Consider the following 27350-nt stretch of genomic DNA (forward strand, 5'->3'; position numbering starts at 1 on the left):
GTTAAAGGTGCCATTGATCAGTGGGTTTCTTCTGAGACATTACGCAGCCCTGGATCTTAAGGTGAAACAGCACATGCGGAGAACCGAGCACATGTTGGCCAAGGTTTTTCATGTCACTGTGGCGGAAACATACTGCAAATTTGACGTGCATTACATGCAAGCGCAGAGGAAGGGAGATGGGTATGAAGTCACGCACATGTTAATAGAGATGATGGCCACATCCTGCTGAAATTACACCATGTCTGTTGCTGCTTTAGACTTAATGAGAGACTGAAGGAGAGTGTGTGCATGCACATGGGGGGAAGGCCCTATAGGCCAGTCATTATCCTATACAAACTAGCCATATGCAGGACTGGGCTGCGTGCTGCGCAATAGGTTTAATACTCCACAGGTGTTGCCGTTTGCTATTTCTGAAGACCAAGCGCATGTCTTTGTGTTTCCTGACTGAGGTTAGAACCTTTGCAGCATCTTCAACAGATCAGATCCGCATCATGTCCTTCATCACTCTAGACACTAGAGAGACCAGAACTCCAAACCTACTAGAAAGACCATGAGAGGTCATGCTGACTGCTAGCTTACAAACTCTGTTATCTCTGACAATAGATACCCCAAAACAAGCAGAAATACATTCATTGTGTTGAGATATCTTCTTTGTAAAATGAAATAACACAAAAATGAACATTTTAACTAATTCATGTTGATATTTTTCAATATTATTTGTCACCACATACAGCAAACTGTAGTTATGCCATGATGTGACTTCTCCAATAGATATTGCAGTACTGTTACCTCCGTCTGTCATCAGTTTAACCAATATTTTCACTAATTTTGCTAACGAAACCACGTTGAAGTTTTTGATGACAGCCAAAACAGCATTTCTGATGTGTCTCTCCATTACAGCTGGATAGAGGTGATGTCTTACTTCCTTTTTCCACATACTCTACCTGCACCATAATCCAGCATGCAGAAGTTTTACTCGGACCAAAGGCAAGCAACCTCGCATACTTTTGGGCGGCACGATGAGAGGGCACAAAATCACCCCGAACTATGAGTTCAGGCCGGAATAGTCTGACAACGAAGGATTATTTTACCTTTTTGAGGTTGACGTGTCATTCATTTTGACATGATTCCATGGTTTTAATGTTTCTACCATGGGTGAGTGCAACGGAAAGTTAAAAGATCAATTTTTTTTTTAGGATGTGTAGGTTCAGGCAAAATTCTGTTATTTTCCACTTTAAAAGTTATCTCTCTCTTAATGGCACCATAATAGCTCTGTGATCCTCTAACCTTGCCATGATCTTTTGCTTGTGCCACAGGATGGTGCGTAGTGTTGGAGTAGGGCTTATTTGCTATCAGGAGTCTATGCATTGTTGTATTTCAAAGTTGACTGATGTATTGCGCTTATTTCTGGCTGTCTGGATCGACCGGCTCTATGTGGACTGATGCGGTTTGGCAGCGGCGGGTGCTGCAAGACCAAAGTGCATGGAACTGCCAAGACTGACTAGTAAGGGAGCATTTTGCTCCACAGTGAACTTTGCGAGCAGATTGCAACGCAAGTGGAGGATGCAGAAATTGGAGGTTAGTATGGTCTCTCCTTAATAGCTACAAAGAGGTAATGTCTTAGTACAGTCCCCCTGAAACTGTCTTTCATTCAAACCAGCCCTTGATCAGCACCACAGAGCGGTACATTTATCTTGACTTAAAACAGCCTAAAACCTTCTTAGCCTGGTTTAATTAAACTACTAAACATCTAAGTCTGGTCCAATAGAGTGTGTATTCTACAATGACAATGACAACTGCCAAACAACCAAGATGTAGCTGCTAGTGTAGAAAATGAACCAATATAAGTGCAGCAAAATCTTTGCAGTCAAAGTGGTCTTTCTAGGTAGAAGTGGTCATATTTTTTTGCCTTCTGTGCAGTTTGTTGTTTATTTATTTATTTTAGATTATTCAGGCACGTTTAAGAAAAGTTAGTTACCAGCAGCATTCAAACTTTTAACTCAGCAAGTAGCACACAAGTGAAAACAGACAAAATGACCACCAGTCTTTCAAGCGTTAAAAATTAATTCCCCACTTATACACGTGGGTGCTTTTTCACTAATGTTGCCTGGAAAAAACATCAATCAACATCATGGTGGTGTTATAAGTGAAGGTAGACCAGGTTGCATTTTTTTTCCTTAAAACCATCCTGTAGGATTTGACATACCTGTGGTTTTCAGAGGGGAAAGTCTGAAGCAGTGTCAGAGGGACCGATAGGGTACCCCTTAATGATGCTGTGGTCTGGTGCAGTAAATAAAGTGGAAAAGCAGTTGTGGGGGTCATAACAGAGAGAGAAGGTTAACAGGCTGCGGATGCGGAGGAGGGAGGACAGGACCGTGAGCAAGTCCAGAATAAATGACTCTGATTTGGAACTTGAAGCCCATAGATTTGGTGCAAGCAGCAGAGAGGTAATGAGTCGAAGTAACCCATAATCCAGGGGGTTTTCATCAATGTGCGGCTGGAGTTCTGACGCTCCATTCTCTTCACCAAATCACACCACAGTCGCTCCATCCTGTGTGGTGGTGAGCGCTGAATGGGGTGTGGTTGATCTGCTGCAGCTACAGATGATGTCAGACTTAATAGAAGCTCAACTTCACCGTGTGTTTGTCAAGAAAACACATCTGCTTGTTATTGAATAACAAGACGGAACCGTTCATGAGTAGCTGAGCATCCTGGTTCGACTTTGTGTCTCTCCTGGGAACATTGTAAGCTCTAGAAACAGTGTATCCTTTCATGTTTTTCATCTCGTGCAGAGCTGCTTTCCAACACACATGTCATCATCACTCACAGCGCTTGTGTCTGATCATCCATGAGCTAAAAAAACAGTGGAGCTGTGGATGACTTCGCTTTAACCGAGGGAGGCCCTGCTGGTGAGGGTTTGGGAGATGGTTGAAGGATGAGCGGTTCACGAGGAGTGACATCCTCAGGTCCTCCAGGGAGGTAGGGAGGAAAGAGGGGGCGGTGTGGTGATGGGTGCTGTGATTCTGACTCCTATCCACTAACCCCCTCCACCATCACACTCAGCCATCCTCCAGGCCGCCCAGGCCCTAATCAGCAGGATACAGAGCATCTCCTGGGGCAGCGAGGCCGCAGCTGCCTGGTGACTCCCTCTGCCCCTTCTCTCTTTCACTCTCTTTAGTCTCTATCACACACACACAACACACTGATATACAAGCACATGCACACGGACGCTTCCTTAGCTGCTTCCTACACCGCTGTCATTACTGACTCATTCTCCTTGATTGCACCTCACCCATCAAGGGCTTGCCACTCATTACTCCAGGGCACTGGGGACTACAGCATGCACTATCCTCCAAGCAGTGGTAATTTTGACAGCTATTTTTAATTTAGTCCTTGACTTTATTTGTTAACATTATCATTGCTTTTTATTGGTTAGCCTTGGTCTTTTGAGTTTCATTGCTTTAAGTTTAAAGTCATATTTTGGTCAGTTTTACCTTTATAGTTTAAGTCAAAGAAAACTCACATTTTAGTCTTTACTTTTAGTCAAGGCATTAATTTTCTTTGCACTTATTCAATTAGCCATAACGTAAAATGAATATAGATATTAAACACTCCGGGTTGCACAGTGGTGTCTGGGTTAGTGCTGTTGCCTCACAGCAAGAAGGTTCCTGCTTCACTTCCCGCTCAGGGCTTTTCAGTGCGGAGTTTGCATGTTCCCCCTGTGCATGCACAAGTTCTCTCCAGGTACTCAGGCTTCCAAAGACATGCTCATTAGGTTAACTGGTGACCTTACATTGGCTGTAACTGCAGGTTTGGGCACGCCTGCATTTGTCTTTATATGTCAGCCCTGCGATTGACTGTCAACCAGTCCAGGGTATACCCCCACCTGCTGCCCAGTGACAGCTGGGATAAGCTTAACCCCCTAACAACCCAGAACAGGGTAATATGGATGCATGGATGGATTAAACATTCCTATTTAAGGCACACTATGTAATATACGGTCATTTAGTTAACCTGACCCACCAGACAGACTGCTTCATACTGTATATCCATTGCATGGGGTTTATTTCACATTTTTCTGGCAAACCTGCAAAACAAGTCAATCAATATGGTAACAATTTTTAATCACTATGAGCTCAGCACTAGAAAAATTTAGCATCATTACGTTTGTGAGAAAAAAAAATCCCTTTAAGTGGCAGGAACCTCAAGCAGAACCACAGTCATGTTGACAGCCATCTTACCAAAGTCACACTGGGGTTGAAAAGGGGTACAGGGTAGGGAGTGGGGGAGAAGCAGGAAGAGGGAAGAGGGGGATGCAGAAAGAGGGACAAGAGCAACAAAGTGTTTGGAAAGGGCAATACTTTCAAGAAGTTCTCAAAAGGTGATAGTAGTTTATGAACAGCGAGGTTTGTTGGTGGATCAAACTCATGTTGAGGCTGGTCCATAGAAGTGCAAAAACATCTTCTCTGCCTTGGTTTTTTGCTCCCTTTATCAATAAAGAATTGCAGTCCACAAGCAGACACAATTGTTCTGGCTCACAGCACAACTGATCCTATTTGTAACTCTTGTACTTTCAACTTAGAATTAGCAGTGCACAATATTATATTTTTGCCTTTATCCAATATTTACAAATTTATTTTAGCCAATATTTAATTACAGTTCAGATCTAAAACTTTAGTCCTTAAAAACAATGTCTGCTGGTTTAGCCTAAACTCCACTAACTGATTTTTTGTATATCGTCAGTTGTATTGATAATCATAGTTTTAGTTGTTGAAATTAACACTGTCTCCAAGATTATTAAAAAATTCTCACATTTCAACAAAGATAAAAGGAAAAAGGTCCTATTTGTGAGATTTTTAAAGCTTAAAGATATACAGCACCTCCTTTTCTCCCTTGTTACTAACCTCTAGCATGTACAGATGATTGTGTGAACCTTATAGATTTATCTCCCTGCCAACTACAAGGCCTCCAGTGGTTTCCAACATTATAAAACCCCTCAAGATATCCCAATTGACTGCACATGCATGCAGTGTTCGAGGCATAAATCACTCCTCACTAAAAAAAGTAAGAGTAAAGTGTGAGCTATGCAAGAAGGGGGGAGGTGTGCCGGTAAAGCAGCTGTCATCATATTTTTTCCATGACTAGTTATTACTGATATTGGCTAACCAGACACAGACAGGCTTGAAAACATCCTTGCAAAGTTGGCTTTGAATAGGCGTCTGCAGAAAATCAAATAAATAGCCTATGTCATCAATCTAAATGTGGACAACACGGAGCAAAGACACAGGATGCTTACTCATGACTTTTTCACCAATGGAGTGAGTCAGAAAGAGGGTTAAACTTAATCAAAAGCAGTCTCACCTGCCGCAGCTGTTCACGACAAGCTGAGTCTGGTGAGGCTCACGTGGAGCTGAGAGGTGTTGATTCACCCGCATGTTGATATACAAAGGTTTGTAATGAAGGGGAATAATCGCCTGTATTTACAGAGAAAACTATAAGGTTGACAAGCCTGTTTTTATCCCCATGTAGGCCAACAGCTGTCAAGTACTTCTGACATCGAGCAGAGTTTGATTTGCTTACAACATCTATTTACAAAACAGCTGTGGTGCTGACAGCGTCTACTGCTAAGAGTGTGACATGGGGGGGACCACCATCCTTAAACTGTGCCAGTCTAAGAATATCATTTTCACAGTGCTATGTTTGTTTTTGATCAAACAAAAGAAGAAATCTTTAACTCCACTCTGAAACAAAGCTGTCAGTCAACAACTGCCTCCTGTTATTAGGTCAAGTGGAGTTTTATTTTGAATTGGTGACACTGAAATTTGGGACTGACCCTTTGAAATAAGGGCATGAATACGCAGCTCACTCCCCACCTTAAGTAAACGAAGATGTCAGTGCAGTGTTGATGACAGTGTAGAAAAGAAAGGCGCTCTGTGCCATACTCCTGGCGAGACTGACGTGTGCTCTTTAAGTGTTAGCCAAGCACAATAGTGAGAGGCGATGGTCCTGCTCTATACTAATTGAGTCAGCATGCACTGCTGTTGGTCAGGGCCACTTTTTTGCAGTAGTAGATTGACTCCAAGTTTCAGGGAACATTAATAACACAGCATACAAGTGTAGAAAGATGTAGACTTTGATTTGAATACACTGCATCACTACCAACTCAAGTTACAGACAAGGTTAATGCCTTATGACAAGGAAGAAACTTGATTATCTTTTAGAATGGTTGAATTACAGATGTTTTTCAGATGCAAAGTTTAAAATACAGTCTTAAGCTGGAGATAAAGTGCATGCCTTTTTGCTCATGATGGCTGTCTCACATCTCTGTTTCTGTTTGGGATTCCAACTGTACATCTTTTCAATCATTAATATAATATTGAACATAGACTACACACTGTAAAGCAGGCGTGCCAAACTCCTATTAGTCTGGGGCCAGATCTGCTACAATGAGACGACCTGCGGGCCAGACTATTTTTTAAGCATCATCAATATGACGAAACACTGTTATATAAGCTGCTTGCTTCTTTATTACTTTACATTCTCTTGTGTAAGCTACATGTACCAATCAATGAGTGCTACATACTTACACACTATATCAATACAATACTTTGCTGCCCTTGTATCGTATAACAAAAATACTTAAAAAAAAAAAAAAAAAAAAGATTTTAATGTTTTAGCATCCACTGATAATGAATTCAAAGGTCTTGTTTATTAATTATAAGTACTTACACAATATCTTATCTGGTTATTTCCTTGACCTGGAATCCGTGCATTAACAGTACAGAGAGAGTGAGGAGAGAGAGAATTTCACTTAGAAGATTTATCCCTCACTGTTGTGCAACTCTGCAGCCTGATCAGCTCACACAGTTTGAAATCACTCCTGCTGAAAACTGACGTTTTACACATGTGAGCTCTAACAATCTTTCTTCTGCATTTCTATTCCTTAGAAATCCCTCTGACATCCATGCACGTGCCATGAACTGGGGCATCTGTGTGGGCGTCTTTTAGCGCTGCTCCTCAGCCAAACAAGCAGACCTCTCATATCATTGGTCAGCTTGTGTCCTGATTAGGGTTAAATATTCAGTGCAGTGTTAATTTCAGCAGTTATTTTTAATTTTAGTCTCAGTCCTAGTCAATAGATGAAATGCATTTTAGTTTTAGTCACATTTTAGTAATTTCTACCTTTTTTAGTTTTAGTCTAGTTTTAGTCGACGAAAACTAAAAAAAATTTTAGTCCAGTTTTAGTTCATAAAAAGTCCTCACATGTTAGTCTTTACTTTTAGTCCAAGCATTTATTCTCTTGCCTGAATCTGGTACCAAATCATGGTAGTGTGTTCTATGTATTCTGCCAAACCTGGGGTCCCTGCTTTCTACAGCTGAGAAGCAGAATAGATACAGATGTATTGTTTTTTGATAGATTTACCCACAGTGGAGAAATATCATGGATTTTGAAAGTCAAACGAAAACTGCATTACATTTTAGTCTAGTTTTAGTCATCTTGGTGAAAACTAAACTTGGTTTTTGTCATCACAGAGATATTTTTGTTAGTCTTAGTCTAGTTTTTGTTATGGAATAAAAGTCGACAAGCATTTTTAGTCATAGTTTTAGTCAACGAAATTAACACTGATTCAGTGAGTTCTTCAGTAGTGATTAAATCTTGTTAAAATAAAATTTAAAACAATCTAAAGAAATACATATTCAGTCTTTCTTGAAAAGTCCTGCAGTCTGTATTAGCCTCCTTTTGGACAGTGTGTTAGCTGAGCTAAGGTGACGCAGCAGCTGCTAAGTGTGCTCTGTGGTGGGTCTTTTTCCATGATGTGACTCCACATGCAACATTTAACTTCTTTATTGCATCATACTGAGCTCTTCCTCTGCTAGAATTATACATAGCATATAATAGATCGGAAAAAAAATTACGTTAAAAATGTTTTAACAAGTAAATATTTCTAATTACTATTTTTCCAGATTTTCCCTCTTTTCAAAAAAACGTCCCACAGGCCTGATGAGACCTGCTGGTGGACCGGATGTGGCCCGCAGGCCTTGAGTTTGACACCTGTGCCTATTTACAGATAATAATTTTAAATGAATTGAAACTTAAATTTCTTGAGGCAATGTCCAAACAAATAAATAAATAAATAAGAAGAGCAATGGCACTCTGCACACAAGCTGTCATAAAGTCAGCAGCCAAATGTCACAGTCACTGGCTTTTGTTGGACAGAAAACACAAAAAAGTAGCAATGTGCAAAAAATCAGCATGTGCTTGTCTGCTTGTTACCACCTATGCTGTAATGACAGCTGAATATTATCCAGTTTTAACACACAAAGCTGACCTTGTCTTCAGTGAATAGCAATGTGTAGAGTAAATCTAAAAGATCTGACTCAGAAACTTTTCAGTTACTAACATAATGTTGCCGTCATACCTGCACTACAGGGTGGCCTCCAGACAGCGCCTTCACCGCCCCTCGGCTGCCTTCGGTCTCATAGTGGGCCCTGTGATGGGACTTCGGCTGCACCTCGATCTGCAGGTTGTAGGGACCGGAGCAGGACGGAAGCTGCCAGTCCAGAGCTGGCAGAGAGGGGCTGCAATGACATTTAAACATAGCTATTAATCTAATTACAGGACACAAAATGTATGTTTGTTACTCATTGTCAAGACATAAATATAAAAAACAATGTGCTTTTATACTGTCTCAAAGTGAATGAATCCTCCTATGATGATTTTATTTCTAGAAAAAAGTCATTTTATTACATTTTGAGGTTGCTTTGAACCAACAGACTGTCCTGTTTTGTCTTCTACTTTCTCTCCTCATATTTCCTGTCTTTTTTTTAGATGTCTTATCTAATACGGCAGAAAAGACTCAATCAGGACCGATGCCACGGGTGTGTAAAATCAAACCTTGCCATGCAGTCTTCATTTGTGAAACTTAATTGGTTGTTCTGAAGAGCTCAATGACTTTAAGTGTGGTACCGTAATGGATGCTATCTTTGCAATAAGACGGTTTGTAAAAATTTCATCCCTGCTGGATATCCCACGGTCAACTGTAGGTGAAATTAGTAGAAAGTGGAAGAATTTTGGACCAACAGCAACTCAGCCATGAATTTGACGGCCATATAAATTCACAGAACAGGTCAACAAATGTTAAGGCACATTATCATTAAGGTTGGCAGTCAAAGCGGTGAATCTGGTTTTGGCGGATGCCAGGAGAGCGTCACCTACCTGACTGCACAGTGCCAACTGTGAAGATTGGTGGAGGAGGGATAATGGTTCGGAGCTGTTTTTCAGGGTTTGGGCTAGATCCCTTATCCCTACTGAAGGGAGATCTTAATGCTTCAGCATGCCAAGACATTTTGGGCAATGCAATGCTTCCAACTTTGTGGCAACAGTTTGGGGAAAGCCCCAGTGCACACAGCAAGAACTGTAACAACATGGTTTGATGAGTTTGGTGTGGAAGAACATGACTGGCCCACACAGAGCCCTGACCTCAACCCTACTGAGCACCTTTGGGATGAACTGGAATGAAGACTGCGAGCCAGGCATTCTGGTCCAACATCAGTGCCTGACTACATAAATGCTCTGCAGAATGAATGGGCACAAATTCCAACAGAAACACTCCAAAATCTTGCAGAAAGTCTTCCAAGAACAGTGAAGGCTGTTGTAGCTGCAAAAGGAGGGCCAACTCCATATTAAAGTACATGTATTTGAATACTATGTCATTCTAATGGTCAGATATCCAAATACTAATTTGATTCTCTAAAGCAGTGGTTCCAAAATGGTGCGACATGTGGCATGTCTAGGTGTGCCTTGGGAATTTGTACAACTTTAGGTTATTGCTAAAGCTATACGACATCAAAAGATACTGTTACATGTTTTAAAGAGACTATTCTGTGTAGATATGGATATGGTGTGCCTCTCCAGGAGAATTTGGCTCGATCCCATGGCAGAAAAAGTTGAAAACCTCTGCACTAAGGTAACACTTATTACATTGTATTTTCTCCACAGTTTCCACTGCCAATGTCATCCAAACCAAAAGGTTCAAACCTTGCTTTACATCAACCTTAAAGTGGGACATTTTAAAGTAATCCATCTGGCCTGATCCTCTTGCATTTCATCATCTGCTTTAATCTAATCAATTGAAGTCATTCACTGACATGTAATTCCTTCATCCTGTGCAGTAATTAGCGGCCCTTCCTATGATAAATAAATGAGAGGCGAATGTGCCCTTGTCAGAAGGCGGTGTGTTTTGTATTATGGTGTGACAGGTGGAAAAAGACACGGGGAGTAAAGAAAGTGACAGCGGGAGGATAGACATTTCTAGGGCACAAAAACAAATCACACAAACTGGCAATCAGCCGGCCTTTTGATTCGATAATTATCTGCTTCAGTTGATTACTATGAAATTCTTCTGGACAGGCACTCTAGTATAAAAGACAATGTAGATGTGTTATATAAAAGTAGTATGGAAGACAATAGTAGTGAAATAACAGAATAGGGTCAGCAGCACACCCTGCATTAGAGCATGAGATCTCTTTCTCAAACTCTCAGCTGCCTTTCCTCCATCATTGTTCTTGAGATGGAGAGTCTGAGCTTCCCATGTGAACACCGTGGAGATATCTAAACCAAAACAAACATGTGCAAGACAATATTTCTCTACGCCGGATGCCTGGTCACTGCAAACCCCTGACCTGAAGGGTGGCTCTACTGAAACCAATCTCTGGCATCTTTGTAGAGCTTGCGGGCTGTTTGTTGACCCAAAACGAACTGATTTCCCCCCACAGGGCTTTATCTGCCCGGTCAGTATATGACATCAGGCTAAAGAGATGAGATGGTGGCGCGACTGGCCAAAGCAGCGAGCCGGCTGATTAACCCACAGACAGTTTCCCCTTCAGCCAACCCTGTCACCATCACTTCCTGTAACTCACTATCTTAATCAAACACTTGATTTCCGACAGGAAAGTGTGTTATTAGCATGGAAAAAAATGAGGGACACAATTGAACAGAAAAAAGTGACCTCACTATAAAGCCAAAAATCAATTTAACAGGTTAGTGAGTGATTGTATTTGCGTGGGCCCGTGCATGTGATTGTGACAATATCCGTACTTCTGTTTGTGTGGGAGTTACTATAACAACAGTCATACATATGCTTGGCAGCTCCTCCCTGTGAAATATGATTTATGAAATAGTTTTATCTTCAAAGAGAAATCTTCTGGAAGTACAGAGCATGTAGCTTTTTGATTTATTTCTTTGGATATGGCCTTTGAAGATTAGAAACTAAAGCAATCTTGTTTTTTGCAATAAATAAACCACACTAAATGTAAATAAAAGAGATGGGAAATGAAGCTGGAGCACTGTTAGTTTTGTCTACATGTAGCCTGAAAAGTTTAAAGACCTGACATAAATTCAGAAACAGTAAATGTGTCTTTATATCTAATCAACAGTGAATCAGACATTGTCGTCTGGGTAATAATAACAATGAGAGAGTTGTAAATGTGGTTTAATATTGACTGTTCATTCATCTTGGAAGTCATAGCTATTTAATTTTGTGGTTTTTGTTACATAAACTCGTCAAAGTAGGGCTGCTCAATTATGACAAAATCATTATAAAAGTTATTTTGAATGACACAAATATTATACTGTTCATACACTAAACAAATCTGTCTTGTTGCCTTAAGAGGCAGTGATCAAATGCTGAAAGTTGTTTTTCCATTGTCTCAGGTCAGATTCCATATGACTGAGGTCAGTACAGAAGAGGATCAGGGCCAGGGATGAAGGAAAAATAATGCCTTGCACTTCAAGAAAAAAGTCAAAAGGGCGAGAAAAGTCATAGCGTCAAGAATAAAGTTAAAATACAATTTTAAGGAAACATTTCATTATTATCCTAGCTGCTAATGCTAACATCATATTATTTTGTTTTTGATCAGTCATGGCTGTCATCGCTTCTTCTTCCATATCCTATAAAATGTAAGATAAGTTGATGGCCATTCGTCTTCCATTTGTTGTCTTGTTGTTTCTCTTGTCCCTCTTTCTGAATCCCTCTTTCTCTCATCCTGCTTCTCCCCCACCCCCTACCTCCCTTCCCCTTTCTAACCTAGCAAGGCTTTGGCCTTTCTAGTAGACTTGCTCTCTTTGTTAAGTGTCTTGAGATAACTTCAGTTATGAATTTCCACTATAAAAACAAAGGTGATTGAATTACTGATTGATTGATGGCTATGAGATGTGAAGCAGGACCGTGCCATGGTCCCTGTCATGCTGAATAAGTATTCTGCCCACGTGCAAGTACTGCCCATGGAGTATGCTTCCTGCCGTTTATAAGACAACTACTATGAATCCTTTTGAAGTGGTCCTCAAGCTTATGGATCTAGCCAAAGCTAAACTAAACAATGTTTAGTTACAGATTGCAGATATGTTAAAAAAGACTGAGCTACCAAAGGGTTTTTTGCTTATTGCTGAAATTCTACTGCCATGCTTTGATGGTGATGGAAAGAATTGTATGCATGGCAGCATCTTCATTAGAGGGATATGTGATTGAATCGCCCTCATGCAGGAATCAAACTGTCAAATGTTACAAATTTTTATGACTATAAACATACAGAAAAATAGACATTAATGATAAAAAATAGAAAATATTTTTATTATCCCGCATGACGTATCCTATGGACAAAACAAGCTCAAAATTGCATGTGGCACAGTAAGTGATATATATTGGTTATCTTGTTTTAATGATTTTTGGGAGCCAAAATTGTACTTGAATTTGAAATCTGATTAATCATCCCTTATATCCTGAATAGAGAAAGGAGTTTGACCCACCTGAGGTATGGCTTGGGTTTGGTCCAGGAGTATGGGTGCTGTGGCACATCCAGAAACCCTCCACAGTAGTTCTCTTTCTTCAGGGCCATGCGGGAGGGATAGTCCTCATGGCAGAGCTCTCCATCAGGACCCATTACATCACCACCAGGCTCCACCTTCAGGCTCATGGACGGAGAGTGATCCAACATGGTCTTCCGAGTCTTAATCGGGATTCCTTCTCCCATGTCAACCACTCCATCTGTGGTGAGAGCATTGATGGCGGCCACAATGGCAGAGTTGGTGTACTGGTTGGTGTTGGCGAGCCAGCTCTCATCCGTGACGCTGACTCTTGGGGATCCATGTGGGGATGGGGTAGGCGACTGGTTAGGTGAGCAGGACGTCTGTCGATACGGGGTGCCGTTGAAGCTGTACTTTCTCTTTCCCATGCCGCCGCTGTTGCTGCTGTTACCTCCACTGCAGGACGGGGAGTTCGGCCTGGAGCCACGAGGTTGTGCTGGCCATCCTTCTTCAGCCACTGCTCCTATCTGAGGGGAAGTGGAGGGCGAGTGGTGAGGGGAAGCTACTGGGCCACTGGCGTGATGGCAGGAGAGGAGCGAGGATGAGCCTTTGGGAGAAACACAAGGAGACTGCCAGGGAGAGTTCTGTGGGGAGTTGTCATAGTTGTAGAAGCCGGACTCGTAAGAGGATGCCTCTGAGTTACAGCTACGTGAGGAGATGCTACTGGCGGGGCTGAGGCAGCTGGGATCACGGTAGCCGTCAGCATTAGGCAGCGTTAGTGTCACGATGGAGTTAACGCCTCGTTTGATGATGTGGTCCTCACTGCTGCTTTCTTCTACCTCATCCTCCGGGTATTGGCTGTAGGCTGTGATCTCTATGCGAGGGCTTTCCAGGGCTGGGGCCCCATTAGGTCTCAGGCCATGAGGGAGGTAATAGCCCGATGCTGCATGGTTTTCATTTTGGAGGCTGTAGCCAGTCTGGTGGCAGGATGAAACTGAGATGACTGGGCTGGACTGTAAGGTGTGGTACTGGGTGGCAAGACAGGGGTTTCCCATACCAAGTGGCAGGGACAAGCTGACGTTTGGGGTGTAGCTGTATGCATCTGTAAAAAAGAAGCACATTATAAGTAAATGTAGTACTGAATAAGAAGACTTGTTGCTTTCACTTAACACTAGAAAGACCATGGCAGTTGCATTAATATATTTTGCAAAGCATTTGGAAAGGGCTGGACTTTTTAAAAAAAATTCTCAGAAGGTGATCGGACGGACATTCTGTATGTCACATTCATTATGTGCTAATCAGAGCAACAAGACAAACTGAGGTAGCAAGCATGTGCAGCTCAGATTAGTAACCTGAGCTCGACAGACAGGAGCTGCTGTAGTTTGACAGTGGAGCTTGTCGGTGGATAAAACTTGTGCCGAAGCCAGACAGGAAAGGTGCAAAATCATCTACTCTGTCAAGAAAAGCTTTCAGTGAGGTTCTTTGCTCTTGTTTTGATAAAAAAAAGCAACCCAGTTCTGATAAAACTGCCAAAACTACTATAGCTACATCCGAGCTAACCACTACACCCACAGTAGCCATTGTATTTATCGGCTTATGGGTCAACTAAACCCTTACTGTAACGATTGCAAACTCATGCAAGTCGGAAGAGAGCGAAAACGTCTTTCCAACATGAAAAGCTTTCACTGCTGTTCTTTGCTCTTTTTACAATAAAGAAATGTGGCCCTGTTGTAAGTATATAATTATTCTAAGTTTTGATCAGAATAAGGGAGCTCATTGAAGATTGGTTCAGCCTGCATGTGTAAAATACACTCAGTACCTCTTTAGAGTAGAAACAGACTTCTTGCAGAACAAAGATTTTAGAACAGCTATATGCCTCTGGTCCAACCAATACACTGACATACCTGATTTTATACATACAACGTCTCAGACTTTAACCATTAACTTGGAAGCATCTTAAAGTTTCGTCATCATCATGTTTGGATCCAGTATTATAATTTGTTCTTAATGTATGCAACATATAAAAATCACAATGTCATTCACAATCTGCATATAATTCTCATGTTTGGATGGCCCAAAAAGGGAAGAAGACAGGAACATCTTGCTGTCACCTTCTGTCGATCTGCTGTCTTCAATAAACCCACAAAATCCTTGATGGAAATGTCATTCCATCAAACTTTCACCTGTTCTGATGAAATTGCTGCTATGGTATAGCTACATCCAAGCTCAAAGCTACACTGGCAGCAGCCATCGCTACCCTCTCTCAGTTCAGGTTAACCACGCCAGTAGCTACAGCCGATCTCAGCCCTGGCACAATCATTTCAAATTTGAGATTTGCAAGATGGATTTGCCTGCCGACACACATGGAATCATGGAATCCATCTGCTTTGCAAGGTTAAGAGTAAGCTATCTATTTGAATAAGTTGAGATATTTAGAAGTTAAAATAACCCAGACTGAGGAGGTTTTGGGCTGTCCCGTGGTGCTAATCAAGGGCTGGTTTGAATGACAATGTTTTGGCCGACATCAAAACATCTGATCAACAATAACAAAAATGAAATAAAATGATGACTATTATGATAATGTAAAAAACAATATGAACAATAATTAATATGCTTTGACGTAGCACGTTTCATTTGCCATCTTCCTTTAGTGTAGCTTGCAACATTTCTCCTTAGGGAAACTTTAATAATGACTGAACTGACATCTACATCTAACAAGACTTAAACATCTTATTACTCTGCTTTCTGAGTGGAAATATTGGTTAAATTGGTGACAGTATGTGGTAACTGCACCACAGTATTTACTGGAAAAGTCACGCCCAAACTTTCTGGTGATCAGAACAATTCCACCTCCAAAATAAACTTTCTATAACTAGTTTATGATACTTGGATTATTTAACCATAAAAGGGGATCAAAATTGAATGTTTTATCATCAAATCAGATACAACCAGGTGTTATTTTCTTGTTCTGAGTGTTGGATGAATTATCTATTGCAAATAAAAGTGTGTTTATGTGGAATGATTATGGTTTGCAGTATGTGATGACAAGTAATATTGAGACATGTCTACATGAACTAGTTGAAATGTCCATTTTGTGTACATATTTTAAAGATATCCCAACATAATAAATGTATCTCTGTTTGTATTGGTTATCTATCATTACAGATAAGAGTTGCTAGTCTAGCATTCAGAATGACCTCTAGCGGCCATTCTAGTAGGTCTGGTATTCTGGCCTTTCTAGTGTTACAAGGAACCACGTTTGACAACAATAGCAGTGTGTCTCATGGCAAATCTCTGCCCCCCCTTTGTTCTAAACATCTGGAGAAACTTAGCAATCAGCTCAGAGTAGTTGTATGTGGTAGCAGTCTACTTGCAAGTTGCCACTCTGTTTGTTTGATCAGTTCATCTAAGGCTCTATTTGGCACTCCCTGCTGTCGTATGTACTCTACAGGAATTCCTCCAGCAGCGCTGATGGATGCTTTATTTGATTGATTGCATCACTCACTGAGTGAATTAGGCCCTCCCCTGTGGAAAACTGACAGCACTCTCGCATCGCTCAGAGCTTGTGATTAAGTCAGAGAGTTTGCTGCAGCGGTACACACAGATGCACCGTGGTACACACACAAACAAAGGGCAAGCACAAACAGGCACAGAAGGAAATCACAAGCAGACAAGTGCAATGATGTTCTAACTCTAAGTGACAGAGAAAGCTCTGGAGTAGTAGTGGCTGCAACTCCTGCCTAGCTTTTTATTGAGAATGTCTACGAGCGAACAGTGGTCACAGGGTTAATATCACTCAGATTGAGACCTGGTGAAGGGCATTCCCCTGGTTGTACTGTGCTATATTTGTTAACCACAATGATCTATATCACATGCAATGATGACACATAACGCACTTATGGGAGGTGTTCTAAAATGAGTATCTATTTTCAGAAATTATTATGCCACATGCATCAGACATGGTAAATGCTGAAGCCTTTTAAACACCTTTCATTCAACATGACATACAAGAAAATTATAAATTGAAAAATTTAGTTTTTTTTTTCTTTCTTCAAGTTCTCTTTTGAAACAAAACTCACAAAATGAGGCTTTATATTGGATGAAATTATGGTTAAAATAGTATCTATTGGGTCAGAAGTAGGGATGCACCAATATTAATGAAATTACTGGGTATATCAATGCTGATACTAAGCCTTAATACTAGTAACTGTACTCAAAAACATTGCCATTACCTTACTAGATATCATTTTACAGCATGACGTTATTCTCCAATAATTTGAGCAGGGGTGTGAAGATATCAGTGGTTTGGTGATATTTCAACATAAATGTGAATCATAAAAGTAGAGCTGACTGCCAATTATGCACTCAAATTATCAAGAGGAGGGCTAAGGAACGTGTGATGAAAATAAATGAAATTTCTAAATGCTTTTAAGTGCTGTAATGGTATTTTTACGTAATCATATTTTACTCAAAAGCACTGAGAACCAAAATGTAAGGACTTTTACATGTAACTGACCTGAAAAAGGCATCAGTTAGCAGCAGGGATGAACTGGTCTGATCCTGATATCAGACATCAAACTGATACTGACTCAAATAGCTGGATCAGAGGATGATGGAATGATGGAATGAGTGATTTGGTCAACCCTTAAGGTTGATCTATACACCTAATTTCTATGCCATGCCATTTTCAAAGCATCTGCCTGTGCTAAGCCACTAGTTTTTCAGTGCAGTGGTAGACCTGTGAGTTTTGCTAGGCTGGGCCAATATAGCACCGAGGGTGCTAACAACAAAAGCTATCAGCTTGGAAGGATTTAAGGCAACATCTTCTTCTATGTCAAGCAATTTCGCAAAAAGATTACACAAAGAAGGCAGACAAAACAAGATAAAGCAGTTGACATTGTTAGTTGTGTGACAAAGACAAGGAAAACTTGCAATTGCATTGAGGTGACTAATGTTCAGTCGGTAGAGTTGGTCGTCCTGCAATCGGAAGACTGTGGGTTCAATTCCCCAGCTCCATGTCGATGTGTCCTTGGACAAGACACTTAACCCCAATTTGCTCCCCTTGCTTTGTTGGTGGCGTCTGAATGGGATTAGCTAAAATGGCTGATTCTCCATCGGTGTACGAATGTGGAGTAAACGGAGTGAAAGGGTACTCTACCTTGAGTAGAGACGCGCTATACAGGCTCAGGTCCATATATCATTACCTTTGTGGGTGCTAACAGCAAATGTTAAGCTGTTTGGAAGTTTTATACAGGCAGAGAGTATCCCAAGATGAGAAGTGTATGGGTGGTGATTTGAAGACGTGCTCAGCCTGGCCTCTGGAGCAGTGTTTCCCAACCTTTTTTTCTGGTGACCAACTTTTTACAAGGTAAAAGCCAACAACTTTGTTTCATATACATTATTACCAATTAAGTCTGCCTTCAGCGTCATCTGATTGGCTGGTTGGTTGAGCTGATATCAGGTGCAAGCATGGATAACGTTAACTTATTTTCCAACTTTCTGGCTGTCTTTGCATTCACTACTTGGACTTTCAGTGGTTGTCTGGTCTGGAACAATGCGTTTTGTTTTTATTGTTTTGAAAATCTATTTGGCCACCCAAGAAAATTCTCACTGATCCAATGGTGGATCCCAACCCAGACTTTTGGAGTGAGTGCTTGAGAGTGATACAAGAGAACATGTATCAGCAGAGTCGATTTTTGCAAAAGCTAACAGATTTGTTGCAGATACCTGAAGCTACAGGTTACTGCACAGTGCAGTGCTACAGCTAAAAACTTCTGCAGATTGCTTACCATCGACTTGGTTTTAAGTGTCACCAAGGAAATGCTTTATTTCTAATAAAGCCCATGATATATTGAGGGACAATTTTGACAAAACGAAAAAATCATGGCCATGGATGAGTGCACAGTTTCAGCTGCTTTATGTGGACTGGGCACCACTAAAAATAATCAAATCTTTATTATGACCTAATCTAAAATCCTTACAAAGTTGGGATAATCTGCTGCTGTCTTACACATAAATGATCCCAGTCTTTCTGTTATAGTGAGGAATATGTGAAAATAATAAAATGAGCATCGGTTGAGATCAGTATCAGCAGAAATTAAAGCCAAGTATTGGATCATGTAAGAGCCCAAAAGTTGGATCAGTGCATCACTAGTTCGTAAATTACTATATTCTTTTACAACTTTTTTAAAGAAGAAAAAAACTTCTCTGATACAAATACGTTCGGTGAGTGTCCTTGTAATTTACAATACAGAAACAATCGATTAGAGAAAATACACAAATACACTACCCACCTCTCTCTGGCTCACTCTGAACATCCTGGCTGTACTCAAACATATAGCTGAAGTCAAACTCTTGCTCTTCATGCTGGAAACTCATCTCTGTGCCTTCAGCTCTGTCTCTGCTGCTTCTCTCCTCTGGTTTACTCTCTTCTAGTGCTGAACAGATGATAATCTCCTGCCCTCTCCACCCAGTGACACACCTCCTGACTTCAGGCCTGACTGACTTTTCTTCAAGTTGCAGCTGTTTTTTTCACCCCTTTTGAACGTGTGCAAGATTAGCGCACCATGCTGCAACCAACTTGACGTCTTCTGCCTCCCACTCAAACACTCTGGGGCCTTCACTCTCGTGTGCTGCCTGATGTTGAAACTCTGCTTTTTCAGGTCACACGCGCCACCTCTGCTGAACTAATGTAATTATACCAGATCATAGACAATTTGTGGGGTGATATAAATGAAAGAAAAATAAAATGACTCACTTCAGGACACCGGCCAAGAGTCTTCAATTGTTTGCAGAGCTTTCAAAATGTGGTGTAAGCAGAGATAATTTGAAAACACAGACTATCGCTCAGATTATAGCGTGCTCTTTATGCTCTACCCAATTTTTCTCTATTATGCTATCACGATCAAAACACTCTCTCCCCACAACCAAACCAGCGTGACTAAAGAATAGATGGGTTTATGCACGGGGATTGTGGTCTAGGCCGGGCTCAGACTGACGGGACCTCAGGGAGAGATAGGTGGTCGCCCACAGAAGTTATCTGCAGCCTCTGGAACTAAGAACCCTGAGGCCACTTATCGCACATGGCTGACTGCAGGCTGTGGCAAAATACCAGCAAAGTGTGTGTGCGTCTATGCACGCTTACATCAGTGTGTGTTACTATTGACTTTATGTATATGTGTGAAAGTAAAGCAGCCTTTGGCGTACTGCTGAAGCTGTGTGTGGTTAAGCACATCTCCTTGTCATGAAAGCTACCCAGCATCCCTGAACGCACAACTTTCTCTGTACACACAAACACAACCGTCTGTTACCAATTATAAGGCTTAGGAGTGAGGGACTGAAATGAATAATAATACAGCCCGCAATCGTCCTTCTGAGACCTCAAAGACAAAATGAAATTCCCAAAATCCACAAGAAAGTCAGTGACATCAGCAGTGGAAGACTTAGTGAATTGAGACAAGATAGACATGCCATTTTTTCTGACTGACCAAATCCAATTTCTACAAGCGAAAAGGCTGAATCAGAAAGTTTTTTAAGGACAGATGCTGCATTATTTTAATGAAAACTGGCACAATCAATCACCCATGCATCTATCTATGAATCTTATATGCAATGGTTGATGACTGACCTTTGGTTTGACTGTGCATTTTAGAAATAAACAACCAACTAGTGCTGCACGATTCAGTAATAATATGCGATTGCAAATATACCGCACATTATTGCAATAATGATATAATAAATAAATGGTAACATGAGGCTTTTGGCTTGGTTATCAAGGGAAATGCCGAGAGGAATGATAGTTTTGAACTCAAAACATACAAATATTAACTACAAAACCTTAATTTTCACAGAAAGCCTTTCAAAATAACGTAATATTTTCCAAAAAAATGTAAAGGTTCTCCTTTTTCTAAGATAAAGGCACTTCCACAAGTTCAATAGTGGCACTATTGTGCACTTAAAGGCTTTTCTGCAGGCGTTTTTCAAGTACTACTTAACACAAAAACAACTGCAGCTTTGTATGCAATTATGTAATTGCACAGTCTGATTTTTAAATTGCAATTAGATTAGTTGTGCAGTGTTACAAACTCTGTTTGCTGATGCTGTCGTGACCAGGACACACTTAAAAAATAGATTTTTGATCTCAGTGAGGTTTTTCTTGGTTAATACAGGTTAAATAGAATTATTAAATAAAACAATCCCCTTCATTTCAACTATGAGCAATAATAAAAAGTAGAGATGCATGGATGTGTTGTAAAAATTTGGGTAGATGCAGATACCAATGTTTACATTAATAATTTATCCAACGATCAATACCAATGCTGAGGCTTTTTATTGAGATTTTGGTGTAAATCTCCCACAGTGCCAACATTTTCTCTCATTTGACCACAAAAACAGACCAAAGTTTGTCCAAGAGGTTACATCTCCTTTCTAAATTTGTACCAAATACCTGCATTAAACTATAAAGCACAACAAATGAACATCTGATAGTGGCACTGGTTCATGCCCGTGTCATTTGCCGATGGCCAGTGTTTGTCAAAACCTCTGGTATTGGCTGATAAAGATGCATCTGTGCATCCCTTATTGAAGCTGAAGGGTCACCTCATTCACACATGATTGAAAGCTCTTGCAAAGACAGCTGGAGACACCTAATGGTGTGGATGCAGGTGTGCATGACACTCAGTTTACTTTGGTGCTAATTTGATCCTCATGAAAAGCAGTATATCAGACAAAAAGGTGCTTGACACAAGCTTGATGACATCTGTGTCAGTAATAAAAATACCATTACTTAATTCTTAACTTTTTACAAGTTGTGCACAATCAAAGTGACAAAAATAACACATGCTATTTTCAGTGACACATCTGCCAGTGAGTTTTGATTCAGGATATGTGCATGTGGGTTTAACAACTCATTTCTTTCATCTAAAAAGAATAAAAACTTTGTTAGCTCCTCATACTGGCATCTGCTTTATTGACATTAGTATCACCTCTCTGAATGCTTGACCTACACTTAACAGTAGTGCACAAGGCTCCTGCATTAACAGCTGTGTAAACACATCTTAATGTCAAAGATTAAGACAGGATATGCAAATCGGAGCGCTTTTTGACATATTACATCATACTTTGAGAAACAGCAGCCTACTTTACCTTCTTCTGCAGACTTCATCTCGGCGCTGAGAGAGCTGACACACGGGAGTCTCCGCTCCTTGCCGGCTGTTGCTCCAAAGCTCAACTTGGAATTGAGGCAGAAGGTATCCTGCATTCAACAAGCGATGCGCAACTTTCTCTACGACTGTAAGAAGCGACGATGGTAGTACTGAAAGCTGTATCACTTCATGCAGCACTCAGTGGAAGCATAACTCGCAGAAAAGCGAGTGAACTAGTCAGGACTGACTGCGCGCGGAGAAGTGGTGTGTTTGTGGGTCTGGATACGGCGCAGGTAGTGCTGCGAAGGGGAGCGTGGGTGAGATGGGTTTGGCTCTCCTCAGCCTACTGAAGCTTTTCTAGAGTGTCCCCAGGTCGATGACGCAGCACGGTTTGTCAGAGGGGCCGGCTCCGGTGCTTTTAAATCTGGAAAACACCCTGCCAGTGCGCCGCCCATCCGCGGATGACGCGACCAGCAACCTCCTGGACCGTCTGATGATGTCTAACACCCAGGGATCCCTGCGATGGAGGCAGGGAGGGGTGTCTGAGGGGCGTGCGTGAGCGCGTGCGTGTTTGTGTGGGAGAGACTTTGAAAAAAGTGAGGGAGACACTGTCCTGAAGGATTTCAAACGTTTTAATTTATAATTTAATCAGCCAATCAGTGACACAGCTCTCACTATCTCACATTAAACACTCTCAGAGAGTAAAGCTCGTTTTTGTAACTTCAGGAGTATCATGTCGCATCAGGGGGAGCACCCTGAGAGATATGGCTGCCACATCATTTACATGGGGACCTGAAATTTGCCCCACTCATTTTTTTTCACCACCTCTCCTTTTAGCAAAAAAATATAGTAGAAAGTAGTTCAAATATGATTTTACCAGGTTAAAAAGGGACATTTCTTATCAGTACTACTGAAAAAACTTGTTTTATGTACACAGAGACACAGAAATCCATTCATTTCAAGTATTTTAAGTATTTAGTGAATCTATTGTTGAAGGGGATGCTTGGGTAAAAGAAAATAAATTCAATTTAAAAGTACAAACTGCCACTATAATAAACATAAAACTAACCAAACCTACTCTATAGAGTGGACTCACAGGTGGTTTTACCAGGCAGAGGTCAGCATTTTGGATCTCCGTCCAGAGGGCCTCAAAATGTATTCACTATAAGTGTGCACAAAATAATGACGTTTGTGTCTGAAATGTTTTCAATTTACAACAGGTGAATGTAGATAATGGGCTGTAAGTGATTGAAATAGCATAACAATAGATTTTGCTTATGTAAAAATTGATAGGACCCCTGGCTCCAGCAGCATATTTTTTAGCCCCTCAAAAAGCCAAACATTTCTTCATATCAAGCAAATTATAGTTTTGTGGAACCCTTTAGACATACTGAAAAAAAATGATTAATGGATTACTGTGTGGTTACATGGGAGTAAATAAAGAAAATGATATATGATGATGTTTGATAGTTTTAAGTTCATCCTGGCCTAGAGAGGTTACATTTTTCAGTTAGGTGAATTTAAGTTCTGATGCTCCTCTATGAGCTGATGAACTACTGTTGGCCATTTGCATAAGTATATTTCACATTTGTATCTGTCCTGTTGTTCTTGCTTTAAAATAAGGGATTCAAAATACTGGATTTTTACTGATATTTCCAAATTGATTTGAGCCTATACCAATGCAGACACTGATATGTACATACGTTTTTATTGTTTAAAGAACACCAAGTGTCTCCAGTGCAAAGAGCAGCTGAATCGAGCAGAGCTGAAAGAGGAGCAGGTTAATAGTCTGGTTGTTGTTGTATGTTTGGGGCTTCATTCAAAATGTTCAGGGTTCACTGTGGGTCTTCTTAGGTGTGTGGCACTCTAGGCAACCCCCCATAGCTGATGGAACAGTTTTAGTGATATTTAATGTCAATATTTGATTTATACTACTGATATGTACAGCTTATACTGGCAGAAATTTGTTTGTCTGCCGATAGTTATATTATTCAGATGCTATTGTGCATCCCTATTTAAAATATATCTTTTACTCAGTATCATTAATGATCTTTGGTCTCTAAAACAGGGGTCTCTGAAGGTGGTTAAAGCATACAGTGATGCACAAAGCATCATGTTAAAATTTATATTTTAAGGAGTTATTGTATACATTTCTCAAAGACTATGTTTTTATTCTAAACTGAATAAAATGTGTGTATTTTTAAAATAATGGATAAAATATACTACTGTAAATCATTCTAAATTGCTTTGGGTTTTTTTTTTTCCTTTTTTTTTTGGATAAAATCTTTTGTTGTTTGCACTCGCACCAAAAATGTTTGTAAACTGCTGTTGTTAAGACTATATGGATTATGATTTGCAAAATATATACAGTACAGTTGTATTGTGGTTGTTTAAAATGATTTCGTCAATGACTAGTCGCAGCCAAGTCGACTTTTATCACATGAAAGTCGACTTTAAAAATTCTCAAGTTGTGCATTCCCTTGTATGGACCAGGTGTCAACCAACAGTGTTAATATGTCTAACTATGGTTAGAATACTTTATCAAACTCAGATTTAAATGACAGAAAACAATACAAAATAAATTAAACCCCAAACAGCACAACTGAATCACCAAATGTTGTGAAATTAATATTTTTTTAATACCTGGTAAACATGTAAGGGTGTCATAAAGTCCACCACTGGCACAAAAAATGCTTTAAAATACTACATTATCCACCTCTAATATATTTAATAAATAGCAAGTATGACTAAGGATATTCATCTCATTATTCAAAATTGCACCTCTAGTGTTGCTGTTGTGTTTTCATGCATTAATATTTTTAACATGTATTGGTCTGTACCATAGTTTTTTGTTTATTTTTTTTTTTACTTGTGGTGCTTAAGAGTTCAACTTATAACTTACCTTTGCTTTAAGGAAACACAATTAACACCTATCTAGTATTCTTCCTCACATATTTAGGTATCTGGAGTATCTTTTGACCCACACAATGTGAAATATACCAGCCTAGTCCTTTTTTATGGTCCTAGTGTATCTGAAAGCATGAAATCTGACGGTCTGATCAGAATCTGTGCACCCTAATACCTGGCCCTTACCTGGTCTCTCAGCCCAGCCATGAAAGCACACAGCTTGTTCCTGTGGACACACCCCACAGAAGCTGGGTGAGAAGAAGATCATTTGTATTTAAAGAGACATGCACTGAAAATGGAGCATTTTGAGAAAGGGTAGAGCTGGTTTATACAGGGTCAAAAACCTTCCCTGGTGCTTGATCTAGCATAAATTTAAACCAAAGAAATGCACAGATGTTTCATTTAAATCACAGGGGGACTGTCAGGAGCTGGTCACCTGTACATGTAGTATGTCAGGTGACCAGCAATATCAGAGTGATGTAAACATGGAGCCAAATTCCTGTGTCCACATACTTGACCAATATAACAGATTTTAATTTCTCTCAGCTTTTGATTAGTGATTCTCCTCCTCAGCATGGAAATCTCCTTCACCTGTCTTGCAAAGTGACTTTAATGTACCTCTTTTTTTATTATTACTAATCCCTGTATCTTTCTTATTGCTCTACCTGTGAATAAGAAAACAATGAATGCACCCATCTTATGTTCTTCTGTACCACATCCTGACCTTTGGCCTCCCCAAGAAGGGAGGGGAGGAGGTTTGGGGGTCTCCTGCACAAATATCAGAGTATCATGTTGCAGCACATTTACTGATACAGCTTTCCTTGTTGCTGTTGGCAGTTGTGTTTATATGATCAGCACCATTATTCAAATATTCAGCCTATCCCTATGATTGAAATCAAAACTCAAACGCTATCAAATATCATTTCCAAATGTGTTTTCCTGATGTTTGAGGGGAATATGGTTTTACAGATCCCCCCACAATAACTATCCTGAACCTCTGACAGCAGAAATACAACGTGTTTTTCATGTCTGCTTTCCACTTCTTTGTATCAGTTTAGTCCCTGGTGAATCTGCGGGTGCGATTCCTATAACTTTGCCTGTGTTCAGAGAAATTTTGAGGTTTTCTTGTGAGGATATTTCCTTAATGACAGCCCTATTATCATTTATCAGTGTAATAGTTGCTATTAGTTGATGCTGTGAGATTTATTATCATAAAATGACTCAGAGAGGTGAAAACATATCATGCTGTTGGCTGATGAGATGGTCGGATATGGCTGAAACATGTTGCAGGATATGAATATGCATTTATCTTTTCATCTGCAGTGATTTCAGAGCCATTTAAAGTATCAAAAAACACACAATTCAAGTTTCCATTGATGACTGAAGCTTTAATCCTGGATGTTATATGTTATTATGACACTCAAGGGGGGGTATAGAAGACTCTTGACTGAAGTGATGATTCATATATATCTTTTTGCACTTGCAAAATACTGGAAACCATTGGATATGTGGGTTCAAAATATGACTGAAATGAATAAGACAAACAAAAAAAACCACAATAAGCACTTTTAGAATCTTACTGAGTGCTGTTAGCTGCCATGAGTGCAATTAACAACAGCTTAGACAAGCTACAGTGTAATTCCTTTTGAACACTGGCCAGATTTGGAGGAAAAAAAAAGGACTCCCCTGAGTCTGAAATGTGGCTGGCAAAGCCGGAGGATGATCACACATAATCAGAAGCAGGCTGCCTTTTGGGGGCAGACCGGCTGTGGGGCAGGCGGACAAGCAGACAGCACTGGGGGAAAGAAAGTACGCTCTGTTTTCTTTGCCTACGGTAGCTCTGTGGCGTCAGCTGCGGCTTGGCTGATGTGCATGTGTGAGCTCAGAGATGAAAAAGAGGCATCACATACTTTAGGAGACGAATTATGATACAAACCAGCGGTAGGAAAAAAAAGTAGCGGCACATCTGATTGGCGCTGTCCGTGGGACGGGCTCTCACTAGTTGTTGTACAACTCTCAAACCGTGTGGTGTGGTGTGGGTCAGTGGCAGGCTGAAAGCTTATCTTGATGGATTCTGTGCTACAGAGAGAAGAAACATTAGCTACAGTGTCAGTCAACAATAGTCAGAGCTCTTTAGACCGTCTTCAAAGTGACAGACATGACGACCATCAGCTCATTCAGCATGTGTAATCTAAAAACCTGATCCTGTTCAGGCTTATAATGATCTGAGGCAACTTCACCTTTTCTTTTCCTCTTTCTTACGAGTTCTTCAAGGCCCAATATTAGTCCCTGTTTCACTGAAACTACACATGAGGTAAGGTTTTAAAATAAAAACATCCATACTGAGACTGTTGGCTGCCAAAATAAACCCTATAGCGCTGGACTCCTTTGGACTTCCAGAAAGGTCCAAGCCATAATTTTACAGAGCTCTAAATCCACAGTGTGTCCTAAACTGCGGTGCATGAGGAAGCTTGACTCACTCTGTTTGTCATATATAT

General features: G+C 40.5%; 1 protein-coding gene across 2 annotated transcripts in view; it reads right to left on the reverse strand.

Annotated features, from left to right (window-relative positions):
- The window catches only part of LOC121513106 (nuclear factor of activated T-cells, cytoplasmic 1-like), a 106159-nt gene extending 83752 nt beyond the window's left edge, over positions 1-22407 (reverse strand). Inside the window, exons 1-3 of one of the 2 annotated variants that reach the window (XM_041792625.1) lie at positions 21947-22407; positions 12806-13904; positions 8421-8580 (exon numbers count right to left, since the gene is read on the reverse strand). In XM_041792625.1, the coding sequence (XP_041648559.1) occupies positions 8421-8580; positions 12806-13904; positions 21947-22061 (1374 nt within the window). In that variant the 5' untranslated portion in view covers positions 22062-22407. Of the gene's footprint in view, positions 1-8420; positions 8581-12805; positions 13905-19095; positions 19204-21946 lie in introns of those variants that run through there. The other variant, XM_041792626.1, reaches the window with a different exon arrangement.
- Positions 22408-27350: the final 4943 nt, after the last annotated feature.

This window comes from Cheilinus undulatus, linkage group 8, assembly GCF_018320785.1.
Source record: "Cheilinus undulatus linkage group 8, ASM1832078v1, whole genome shotgun sequence".
Taxonomy (NCBI): Eukaryota; Metazoa; Chordata; class Actinopteri; order Labriformes; family Labridae; genus Cheilinus; species Cheilinus undulatus.